This window comes from Pongo abelii, chromosome 15 (assembly GCF_028885655.2).
Source record: "Pongo abelii isolate AG06213 chromosome 15, NHGRI_mPonAbe1-v2.0_pri, whole genome shotgun sequence".
NCBI lineage: Eukaryota > Metazoa > Chordata > Mammalia > Primates > Hominidae > Pongo > Pongo abelii.
The window spans coordinates 50842686-50856161 of record NC_072000.2 but is presented as its reverse complement, the minus strand read 5'-3'; the positions used below and the strand labels follow the sequence as shown (position 1 = coordinate 50856161).

Genomic DNA, 13476 nt, shown 5'->3' with positions numbered 1-13476 from the left:
ATTTATAAATTTCTAAAGGAATGTAAATAAACACACATTTGTCAGGAAAAACTGAAAGCAACACATTTGATAGAAGAAGAAGAAATGGAGAATAGTGATTAAGATTACAAGAGTAGCCTGGAAATTGGACAATATTGGGTAATAATATTTATATTATCTTCTGCTTCTTACCAACTGTATGACCTGGGAAAGTTTATTGGTTTAATCTACTTCTTCAACTGAGGAAATGAAGATAATAATACTAACCTCGATAGATTTTTTATAAGATTTAAATTAAAATAATATGTGAAATATTTAGCAAAATATTTGGCAATAGTGAGTCCTCAAAAAATTATAGTTACTACTTTTCATTTTTCTTAATAAACAAAAATACTTTAGTTGAGTAGTCTCAACTGTCACCCCAGACTGCAATTCTAAAAATTGTGGAAAATGAATCAAATGTGCCATTAAAGGGTCAGCCTTTCTGATGTCTGGTGGTGAAATTAAGGGACATATACATAGAAGTCTAAAAAAATTTATAAAATATCCATGGTAACATTATAAATTTCATATTTAGGCACCCTACTGCCTGAAATCACAGTGAATTTAAGGGAGGCTGACAGTACAATTTGTACTAAAAACACAGAAGATAATTTTTAAAATAGCTCAATCTCTTTGATTACATTTTTAATTCCTGTGTAAAGAATAATGTAGTCATCAAAGTTGTTTCTAGAAACTTGTAGTATTAAAATGTGAATATACTGTTAATAATTTTTAAATTTTTTTTTTAATTGTACATTTTTAAGGTATACAACATGATGTTTTGATATAAATATACATAATACAATGATTATTACAGTCTCGCAAATTAACGTATTCATTATCTTATATAGTTCTCTTATGTTTGTCCATATATGGGTGTATGTGGTACAAGTAACTAAAATCGACTCTCTTAGCAAATTTATGTTATGTAATACTATTAACTGTGGTCCTTCTGCTCTGTGATAAATTTCTATCCTTATTTATCCTACATAACAGAACGTTGTACCCTTTGGCCTCCATCTCTCCATTTTCCTCACACTTACACTCCTGGTAGCCACTTTTCCATGTTCTACTTCTGGGTATTTGGGTTTTTGTTTTGTTTTGCTTTAGATTCCACATATAAGTGATCTCATGCACTCTATTTCTTTCTGGGTCTGCTTTATTTTACTTAGCTTAATTCTTCTAGGTCCGCCCTGCTGTTGCAAATAGCAATACCTTGTTTTTTTAAAGCTGAGTAATATTCAATTGTGTAATTTGCAATTTCTTTATCCATTCATTCATTCATGGACATTTAGGTTGTTTCCATGTCTTGGCTATTAGGAATAATGATGCAATAAACATGGGTGTGCAGTTGTCTTTATAAGTTGGTGATTTCTCCTGGGTAGGTATCTAGAAAAGAGATTTCTGGGTCATATGGTAGTTCAATGTTTAACTTTTTAAGGAAACTTCATACTGTTTTTCACAATGGCTGAACCAATCTACATACCCACTAATAGTGTAGAGGTTTCCTTTATCTCCAAACCCTTGCCAACACTTGTTATCTCATCTTTTTTTCATAATAGTCATGCCAACAGAGGTAAGATGATATTTCATTTTGGTTTTGATTTTCATTTTCATGATGATAGTGATATTGAGCACCTTTTCATCAACCTGTTGACCAGTTTTACTTCTTCGTTAAAGAAATATCTATTGTATTTTGCTTATTTTTGCAAGGTCAGATTATTTGTTTTTTTGCTGTCAAGTTGCATGAGTTCATTATATAGTTTGGACATTAGCCCTTTATCTGATAATGTGGTTCACGCATGATTTTTACAGTTCATTGCTAGCTTTGCATTTTGTTAATTGCTCTCTTTGTTGTACTGAAGATTTTCAGTTTGATGTAGTCCCATTTGTTTATTTTTTATTTTGCTGCTTATGCTTTTGGTTAAATATCCAAAAATTTCTTGTTGGAGCCAATATCAAGGGGCTTCCACCCCTTTTTCTTCTAGGATTGTATAGCTTCAGTTCTTATGCGTAGATCTTTAATCCATTTTGAGTTAATCTGTGTATGGTGTAAGATAAGAGCCAGTTTCATTCTTTTGCATGTGGATATTCATTTTCCCACACTATTTACTGAAGAGGCTATTCTTGCTTCATTGGGTCTTCTCGGTGGACTTATCAAAAATTTGTTGACTGCATATGCTTAAGTTTATTTCTAGGCTCTCTGTTCCATTTGTCTATATGTCTGTTTTTATGCTAGTCCAATATTGTTTTGATTACTATTGCTTTGTGAACACATTTTTATATTATTTTCTTTAAATAAGCTTATTTAAAAAACATTTTTAATAAAGTTGTCACTTGTATCTTAAGGATTGATGTTTTCCATTAGAGGCTCATTTCCCCACAGATGAGAGTATGTTAACCTGACGTGACCAAAGTGACTATTATGAGCCAGAATGTCTCATATTGACTTCTACTACATAACACATTTACTTTTGTAAGTTTAGATAGGAAACTTGCAAAAGTTCAAATATCATTGCAGTTTTAAGTCTTAAAATATTTATGATGATATTTATTGTAAGTATTATAAAAAAAGTCTTGTCATTAAAAAAATCCAATAATAAGGAAATGCTTTGGTGATAAAATTGTAGTTACTAGAATTTTATATATGTGCTAGATTTTAAATAATAATAACCTGTTCTTTTAGAAACTAAAATAAAAAATTATTTAATATTTCAAAATTTCACCTTCGTATGTCCTATTCATTAAATGTCAAATCTTTTAAACTCTACCAAATCATGAATATAAACAGTATTATTCAATATAATTTACTTAATCATGATTATAATTCATTATTAAACGTATTGCTAACTATATAAAACAGGAAATAAATTATATTAATATAACATGATAAATGTGCTCTGAAAGTTAAAAACATTAATCATTCCCTAAGGTAAGTGTTAGCAATTACCTTTCAAATATTACAAAGGGGCAGGAATAAGAAAGGCTAACAAGATTCATTTGAACATTATTTATTCTGTATGTTTTCTGAGATACCATATTCACTCTTTTTATTTTTATCATTTTATTTTTTCTAGAATTATTAGATTTAGAAACAATAATTCTACACATTTTAATAGAAAGAGTTAAAATATAAAAATATAGAAACAATTTAAAGTTAATGAGCTAGTTCATTGATTTGCTTGGGATTAAAAGAACATAGCAATCACTCAATAAGTATTGGCTGTATTTTAAATATTCTCACATATCCCTTTAATATACTTTAAACTGACACATTAGGAATGTAAAGTCACATAAAATATGTACTAAATATTAAAGACTGTAAAATGACAGTCTTTGTTTTCATCTTCACTTCAGCTTTAGCAACTGTGAAAGCAATAACTTTTTTCAAGTTACCAAAGAACTTACTTTTTTCCAAAGTTCTGTTTTATTGTATGTGTCATAGTTGTTTTGGAACTACCTATTTAACTTTGTCATAACACCCTTAATATATGTAGGAAGTTTTAGATTCAATGTTTTCTCAACTTCAATTTCTACTTTTTCTATTCTATTTCTGTGATCAGAGGGCAAGAATATTTCCCTTGGTTGTCACTAAAGACCTTGTTCTCTGTGCTTAATGCCTAGTTTTCTTTAAAAAGATCCTTGAAGTATATTTGCAAGGCTTTTCATTTATTTACGGGCGAGCTTTACCAGAGACTCTGCTTGCATAGCCAGTTCACATCTCTTCAGACAGCAGTGGCTCACTAGGATAGGTGAAGGAAGAAAACTTGCTAAACTGCATGAAAGACTGAGAGACCCACTGATGCTGTGGACACATTCAATGCTGTCTTTACCTGAGGGCTGCTGTGTTTGTTTTGTTTTATAATCAGTAACTGATGCTAAAAGAAATATAAATAAGAAATACTATAGGGAATTATTTTCAAGATACTCAAAGCTAAATGCAAGTTGAAAGTAGTTTGCTATATAAGTTAAAAACTTTTTGAAAAGGTCAGTTGAGAATTTGACAAATTAACAAATGCATTTTTCTATTCTTGTAATTTTCTTTAGTAACTGCTCTCTCATTACTTAAAATTACAACAGAGAAGGCTAAGGTTTATGGCACAAGAATGGGAAGACCAACCCACACCTGCACAAAACAAGAAAGGTGACAAATGAACTTTTAATAGATTGTATAAAGCAAAAACAGTAGCCTTGAAAACCTAGTATTTAAATCAAATAGAGGTCACGGTGGTGGAAGTGAGCAGGAGGTGGCTAGGGGAGAAAAAGCATTGAGTTCTGAAATGCTTTATGTCAGGAATACAAAATATCAGGAGCAATTCCCAAAGCAAATACAGAGTTCCAGGCATGGAAAAGAGGATTATTTTCGCATAAGTGAGAGAAGAGCAATAGAGTGGGTCCTATATTCCCTGATAAAGAAGGGCAATAGAGTGGGTGCCTATATTCCCTGATAAAAGGCATCTACAACCCACCAGAGTAGGAAAGAAAGATGCATGCTCACCTCTCAACATGTAGTTGAGAAAGATTGCAAGACTTGCCTAGAAGTTCTGAGATCTGGGTCTCACTTGGGGGAGCCCTCAAGTAGCATAGTAGGGTAGACTGAGTCAAATTTTCAAGGAATGGGGCCTGGTATTTCTTTGCCTTACTGTAGTTCTGGGGAAGCTGTCAGGATTCACCAATCCCACACCCTTTCAAAAGAAAAGGGAAAGATAATGATGTTAGGCTCAAGGAACTTGTGATTTGCCTAAGAAAAATGCAGACTGAATAGAACTAGTGACTAAAAGCCAAGACAGTTCCAAGGACATAAAAAATAAATGCTATACATGCTAGACAATAGAACACAAAAAATAAATGCTATACATGCTAGACACTAGAACACAACTAGAAAAAACAGTTGAAGTTGACTGAGTTCAAACAAGAAGTATTCTGTCCTCTACCACACCAGGATGCTTTCAAGGAAAACTCTTTAATTTAGACATAATTCAATTAAGAAAAATAATACAAGATTCCAAAGACCAAAGGCAGATAAAAACTTATTACTATCTGGATATCTAAAAAATATACAGTCACTTCTAAAGGTGTTAATAGCATGAGCAAAGTATGATAAGCAAAATATTTCTATGATGTGAAAAGTGCCTACTCAGAAGAATTCTTGCTGAATGTAAAGAAGATGATACTCAAATTTGTGGTAATGAAAGAAGAAAAGTTATATAATTAGTTGAATAAATGTTTGCTATTATTAGTAGAAAATAAAAATAAGATTCATTTAATGCCATGTTAGTTATTATCTCCTTTCCCCTAAAAGGGGTTATTAAAACAATAGTGCATCTTAAAAATCAGTGTTACATTTTCTTTGGGATTATAAGACCATTTGATTTTAATCCATGAAAATGTCATCTTCATGATTTCTTATTCTGTTGGATAATCATTAGTGTGCATGATTTAGGGTATGTAATACCTGGATTTTTAATGTCAGCTATTATTTTTACTATCAGTATGGCTGCTAAACATGAATAGGAATTTCCTATAAAATGAATATATCAATCTTTTATAGAGTTACATTAAAAATAAATGAAATAAACACACATATATGCCTTGTATTCAGTTGTTGCATTTCCTCTTCTGTTTTAGTTTTTACTTACCTGGTACTTTTCAATGGAGCTCATTATAGTGGTTAAAAAGATTTATAGTCCAAGAAAAAAAAAAGAGGAAAACATGACCACTTTTACTCCCTTCACATTTCAGAATCTGTTGCAGCCTTCTGCTTTTAAGTTAGATAATTTTGTTTCTTATAAAATTGAGAGAAAAAATTAACACGGTTTTTCCTCCTGAGACCTTTTCAGCAATAGCTTTTCAATTATCTTCTGTGGTAAAAATAACAAATTATAGTTTTTAATAAAAAGTTTCACTTTAGGGTACTTGGGGGTTTTTAGGCTAACCTCTAAATCATCTGAATGGAATATACCTCCTGGGGATAAAAGAAAAATTAAGTGGATTTTTAAAATTGACATGAAGAAAATGGTTTAACACTTACTTACATATCATCATGCTTATAAGTATGATCTGGGATTGTCATCTGCTGTATGGTTTAGAACCCATCTTCTCTGAGGGTTTTCTGATATTACGTTCAATCAGTGGAATAATATTGCATCTCCTTTTATGTATGTGCAAACATTGCATTTAGTTTTCCATTTTTACATTTTGCACAGCTCACTGAGATACAATATGAAGTATTTAATTGCTTATTCTGCCAACTGCTGAAGTATACACTTTCATGACAGCTTAAATTAAACACTTGGAATCAAAGTTATTGCTTTTTTAAGACACATATGAAGTTATGGACACTGGAGTTTGTAATAAGTAACAACATTAATGTATCTCCCGACTAAAATTACTTGAGTAGAACACTCATTATAACAAGAAGATACCTGCAGTGTCCCTTTGTAATGTACTACAAATTTTCAGTGGTACTAAACTCTTATTTAAACTTACATTAACATCAAGAAAAGTACACCTTGATTAAACTTGTGTCTTTAGGTAACAGTAAAATGTCAAATAAATTATTCTGTATGTATTTTTGTGTGTTTAAATTGATTTTATCTATCTTTTAAAATCATAGCACTTTGCCTATTGTTCATATATATATAAATCTAAAATTAAGAGACAGTAAAAGTGTCATCATTTATATTATGTTATACTATTTTAACCTACCGAACTAATAGAAGCTTCATAATACCTAGTATTAACTATGCATGCTTATCTGAAAGACAAGTGCTTTCTGTGGAATCAGGATTTTTATCCTTCACCACTGTATGTAAATTCAGTGACTGTATGCAGTTTTCACTGAAATAACTTTGATTTTCTGCCGTACTCCTTGGAGGCCAGTTAAAAATACATTGTATGCTGGCATTTAATTTCATCATATTTTTATCAAGTTAATGACCAGACGTAGTTTATTATAACTAAATATATAAGGGCTCTGGTAAAAACAATTAAGGGAGCAATATATTCAGGGAAAACAAAGGAGGAAGTGATACCAAAAAGAGTCATTTTGAGTCTAACCACATTCTGAAGCTGCCACTTAAAAGAGTTACCTTAACCTGTCTCTGCCTCAGTTTTTTCATTCATGAAATAGGGCTAAATATAGTTTCTACCTGCTAGGGTTTGTGGGATATTACATATAATGATAGGTATAAGACAGTTAAAATAGTGGCACATGGTAAAGACTAATAGATGTATTTTTTCTTAATTTTCTGAGCTGAAAATACAAGTTAGGAAGTTATCAGTGTAGAGATATTAGAAGAAGCTACTAATAGTAATGAGGTGGTTTAGCAAGACTAATCTGTGCCTCACCAAATGTAGCCTCTGGATTATTTGTATCCAAATTACTATGTGGGAGAGGAGATGCTTTTTAAAGATTGTATTTTTAGATCTCATTGAACTGTAATTACTGATGGTTGAGACTTAGAATTTTGGTTAACAGTGTCATCTAGTGATTCTCATGCATGCGGAAATATGAGAACCACTAATACAGAGTACCGAAAACGCCATATACAAAATTCTGGAGAACATCAACATTTAGAACACAGGTAAAGAAAACAAGGAGTAGCCAAAGATGCAGATGTGGGAAGCAATATGAGAGAGAGCACTGTCATAGAATTCAAGGGAGAAAGAGTTTTAAGAAAATTCAGAATTCCTTCTCTCTCTGATTCTCTAATTCTCTTTATTAAAAACAGAGAAACATTTCAGGCCTACACAAAATAACATAATCATAATTTTTACATCTACCATTAATCTAAAACAAAACAAAACAAAAATCACCCGGTAGAGTTGAAGTCCTTTCTTTACCCCTCACAATTGCATCATCATCTCTCGCACTCTCCTAACCTATTTAAACAATATCTTCAACTCAGTGTTTATTATTTCTCTTCATTTCTTTATTCTTTAATATGTACATATCTATACATCCTCTTTAAAATGCATAGTTTAAAACTAAATTTTATAACATATCTACTTCAAAATTAATTTTAGTTCAATATTACTTTTGCGAAAATTTTCCATGTTGATGTATGTTGCATAGGTTCCTTTTTGATGCTATATTTTATATTCCAGTTTATGAAGAGTCTACAATTTGATTATCACCTCTTAAACGATTGAGGTATAGATCATTTTCCATTTTCTATGCAATGAATATACTTGTTTCCAAATATAAGAATTTACCTGTTCTCATTGTAACATGGCCTTTAGTGCAAATTACTCTCCAAACTTATACCAACTTGCATTTTCATCAAGGATACATGTTTGAAAGACAATTTTTCATGGATTGCTTATATTTGTGTCTTGTGCCCAGAGGCACCAGTTGCCCTTTTATTACAGCCTGTCTTTTCAAGTCATTAGCATAGCAAATGTCTTTTGAATGTAGTGTCTTCCTCTGGAACAGAGGGGAGGTTTGTTTGATGTCCTGTGATGTCTCCTTTCTGGGCAATGGTTGGACACATTTGGTTACTATCAATTATAAAGACTAAGGTTTCTTAAACTCAGAGTCCTTCAGACGTGATGCACAATCAAGGCATGTGCAGCGTCCTTCTTGGCACATCTGCAGTACTTCTGTGGAACTTCAGAGGTAAGGAGGATCAATGCTAAAATAAAGCTTGGGATTTATGCTGAGTCATGAGTCATTTTCTCTGACCAAGTAGTCTCCAGTCTTCTGCTAATATTCATGATATTGTGGCAGGCTAACTTGTTAGCTTATACGTAGGATAAAAATCTCATTTGTTTCCCACCCCAATCCCCTGGTTCTGACATGCACAAAGATTCTCATTGTTTTACATCTATACAAAGCCCTAATAGTTAATTTTTAAAAAGTTTTTGCCTACTTGATGGTGGAAAACAATGTTGTGGTTTTAATTTCCGTTTCCTTGATTCATTGTGAGGCTAAGCCTCTTCTTTAGTTACTTACTTATTTGGGTTTCCTCATCTATGAATTACTTGTTATTTGGCTCAATGTGCTACTGAATTCTTTTCCTTGTTATGAAAATGAGTTTTTAATAAAGTCTAGTTAATTGTGTATATTAACGTGTATAATATCTTCTTCAAACCTCTGGCTTGTATTTTTCCTGTTTAATGGTGAATACTGATGAGAACACATTTTTTAACTTGAAATTTTATATTTAACTTTAAATTTGATAGACAAATTTATCAATCTTTTTCTTCATGATTCATCCTTCCCTATTCTGTTTAAGAAAGCAATATATTGGCCAGGCACGGTGACTTACGCCTCTAATCCCAGCACTTCAGGAGGCCGAGTTGGGCGATCATTTGAGGTCAAGAGTTTGAGACCAGCCTGGGCAACATGGTGTAACCCTGTCTCTACTAAAAATACAAAAAATTAGCCAGGCGTGGTTGTGGATGCCTGTAATTCCATTTACTCAGGGGGCTGAGGCAGGAGAATTGCTTGAATCCTGGAGGCGGAGGTTGCAGTGAGCCGAGATAGCACCATTGTACTTCAGCCTGGGTGACAGAGCGAAACTGTCTCAGAAAAAAAAAAAAAAAAAAAAGAAAGTAATGTATTACCTGAGATCATAACATTTTTTTTCTGTATTTTTCCTAAATGATTTAAATTTTGTGTTTTAAATTTAATTGTTTAATACTCCTGAGACTGAATTTTATGTATATAATATAAGGTTCCAATTCAAGTGGTTTTTTTCCATATACATAACCAATTGAATAGTATATATTTTTCTCTCTTCTGTGCAGACACTCTATAGATTTTATATTTGGGCTTTCTGTCCCATTCCATTATTTAATTTGTCATTTGTGTAGGACTGTGCTGTAGCACACATATTGTAGTTTTTATTTCCAGAAATGTAGCAGTCAAGACTGTATAATTAGGACTAACTTAACCTTCAGAAAACAAATACTTATGAACATATAGTATGTGCATATATGTGAACATATGTGCATATTGTGTGATATGTGTATGTGTGTGTACCTGTGCATATGTGTACATGTGTATGTGTGTGTACATAGAGAGAGAAAGTACTAGGTAAAAATCCAAGGGAAAATGGTGTTCCAAAGTAACAGAATTTCTGCCCAAACTACTTTTGCCCTCAGCTATTTGCCAACGCAGACAAACTTGAACTTTGATTCTTAATAGTTTGGCACCATTGAGGCAGACAACAATGAAAACTCAAGGCCTTCTCAAAGCAAGGGATCTTCTCCACTCTAATTTGTGACACCAAAGAGTTTCACAATCAAAGTAAAAGTAGGCCATATTGTTGATGACCTTAGGAGCATGTCAGAAACAATGGTACATCTATACAGAATATGTCTTTGTCATAGGCCACAGATAACCCCCAGTAATAGAATTTTAAGCCATATTATCAGCACCCAGTGAAAAATAACCAAGCAAATAAAAGGAGAAAAGCCCCATGAAAAAGGATACCACAGATTTCAGCTATGAAAAATATCAGACACATATTACAAGGCAATGATGCATACTATATGTTTAGATACATATAGAAAGAGGACTGTATTTGTCATATATATATATATATATCTGAATTAAGGAGAATAAAAAAATCTGTCACAATTGTATAAGCCAGCAAAATATTAATAGCTTAAAAGTCACAATTTACAATAGCAAACAAAGCTGTGGATTACCTGTTATCTAATCTAATAAATTATATGCCTAAATTTAATAAAGAAAGCTTCAAAGTGCTTGTAAAAGACATTCAAGTGTATATGCATATGGAAGGATAGAGCGAGAGAAAAGGAAAGAGAGATTTCTACGTAGACAACTCTATAGATCTATTTTGGTTTTGTTTTTACAATTATTATACACTTTATTGTTACTAAAGTACAATTTTAAATAGATTATGTTGAGCATTCTCACTTGTAATTCTAAAAAAATTCTAATATATAAGCATTAAAAATAAAGCATCCTCTACCTTTTTGTTGGATCTTCTTTATCAGATTAATCAAGTTCCCTTTCATTCCTAGCTTGTTCATAGTTTTATTATAAATAGGAGTTGATGTTTACCAAATTTTTCTCCATCTAGTAGAAATATGTTTTTTCTTCTTTTACCAGTTAACTATGTTAACATATTTTCTAATGTTAAGCAAGTCTTGCATCCTTGCAAGAGAAACAGTACTGGATGTAAAACTTGATGAATTTGGTAACAGTACTGTATGATGAATTTGGAAACAATAATGTATGTTAAAACTTTATGAATTTAGTTTGTATACATAAGTTTTTCTTTCTTGTACCATCCTTTTTGGTTTAAATTAAATAACATAGCTGGAGAGTTATTGTTTTTCTTTTTAAAAATATCTGCAAGATTTTATAAAAGATTAAAATTCTTTCCTGAACATTTTGATAACTGTGCTGTGAAATTATCTGAGCATTGTGATTTTTTAGTGAGGGAAGCATTGTGAAACACGTTCTTCTTTTAACATATTACGATCACACTTTCATCTTCATTACTCTGACACCATTTATTTCAAGGAGACCATCGCTTCCTTCTTGCCAAATCCCATGGTAAATTCCTAGCCTTCATCTTAACTTCCCAACATTCTTCTTATGGAGATGTCCTCTGATTAACTAAAGAGTGCCCCTCTCCAGTCTTCCCACTATGACTTTTAATCTCCTTGTGATTTTTTATTTTTCTTTATTGTACATATGACTAACTGAAATTTTGTATTATACATTTCTTTATTGTGCCTCTCTTTTTAATAAACTTGAAAAGTTAAGGATTTGTCTTTGTTTTATACTTCCAATGCCCAGAATATATGGGAACTGTTATATATGCAATGCATATGTTTGCTAATGTGATAGAGTTGTAAGTATTCAAGAATCTCATATGCCATTAACATGTTAAGCAAGAAGTAGCTAAACTTAGATCTCTCCCGACTTCGAGATCAGAGACACTTTGGAATTTTCTGACTCTTACTAAACATTAGATGATATATTAAATCTATTAAATACCTCTGATCGTTTGGCAATTACCTGCAAACATCTGCATGCAAACATCTCAAAATTTGTTTCTCATTATAGAAACTTGAACTTTAATAGTATGTATTCATTAATATAACATACTTTTTGATTTAATAAAATTTCAGAATTTGTTTTCAGTTTTCTTAGTACCTCTGAAGAACATACTGGGAACATTATTCTATTATTGTTTTGATTTCAGGCTGGACAGCAGCGTTGGTGGGAGCAGGAGATTAAAATAAATGGGAATATTCAAAAGGGAGAATTAATTACATATAACTTGACAGAGCTAATTAAACCAGAAGCTTATGAAGTCCGACTGACTCCTCTCACCAAATTTGGTGAAGGAGATTCAACAATTCGTGTGATCAAATATAGTGGTAAGTAGCCTTTCATTTAAAATTATTTATTTATATATTTAACTATATGGAAAATTTTGGTTGCTGCTATCTACCAAGTTTAGACACAAAGTAAAACTTTGCATATTGACTTTCTGGATCATTAGCCAGTTAACTAAACAAAAAAACAAAAACAAAAACCTTAATCATCATAAATGTGACATTTGATTACAAATGTAGAGATATAGAGTAATTTAGTTAATTGTGAACCTATGTGATATAAGCAATGTTTCTTTATTTTTGATCCTACAAGTTATAATACAATATTTGTCTGCATTTTATCTTTTCAAATTCTTGATGACTTTAAAACTTACTAAGAAGTAAAAAAAGATCAAAATTCATTTTCTGTTTTTTAAATAAAATTAATAGATTTCAGTTTTAGAGCAGTTTAAGGTTTACAGAAAATTGGCAGGAAGTATAGAGAGCCCCGTCTCCCTGACACAGTATCCCCATTATTAATGTCTTACATTATTGTGGTACATTGGTAAAAATTGATTAACAAATACTAAGAAATTATTATTAAAATCAATATTTTACATTACAGTTATTTGTGTTGTGCAGTTATATGGATTTTGACAAGTGTATATAATTTCTCCACCATTACAGTATCACACAGAATAGTTTCACTGCCTGAAAAGTCCCCATGCTCTACCCGTTTCTCTCTCCTTTCTCCAGTCCAGGCAACCAATGATATGTTTACTCTGTCTATAGTTTCTCCTTTTCGGGAATGTTGTAAATTTGGAATCATACGGCATGTAGCGCTTTTTAGACTGCCTTATTTCACTTAGAAATACATAAGATTTCTGTATGCCTTTTTGGGCCTTCATAGCACATTTCTTTTTATCATTGAATAATCTCCATTGCATAATGTACCAGTTTATTTATACACATATCAAAAGACATCTTAGTTGCTGGATTTTGGTCTTGGTTGTTGGTGTCCATTCATTTTTCATATTGCTAATGTTAAAAAATGCTAAATGTTTGTGTGTGTGTGTGTGTGTGTGTGTGTGTGTGTTGGTGATAGTTTTCTTTTTATTAACTATATGCATAAAATATTTCTTCACTACT

At 31.7% G+C, this 13476-nt stretch overlaps 1 protein-coding gene across 2 annotated transcripts in view; it reads left to right on the top strand.

Annotated features, from left to right (window-relative positions):
* MDGA2 (MAM domain containing glycosylphosphatidylinositol anchor 2) overlaps positions 1–13476 on the top strand; it is an 825106-nt gene that overhangs the window by 780390 nt on the left and 31240 nt on the right. For both annotated transcript variants that reach the window (XM_024231654.3, XM_054530089.2), the window contains one exon: positions 12213–12390. In XM_024231654.3, the coding sequence (XP_024087422.3) occupies positions 12213–12390 (178 nt within the window). The remainder of the gene's footprint in view (positions 1–12212; positions 12391–13476) is intronic.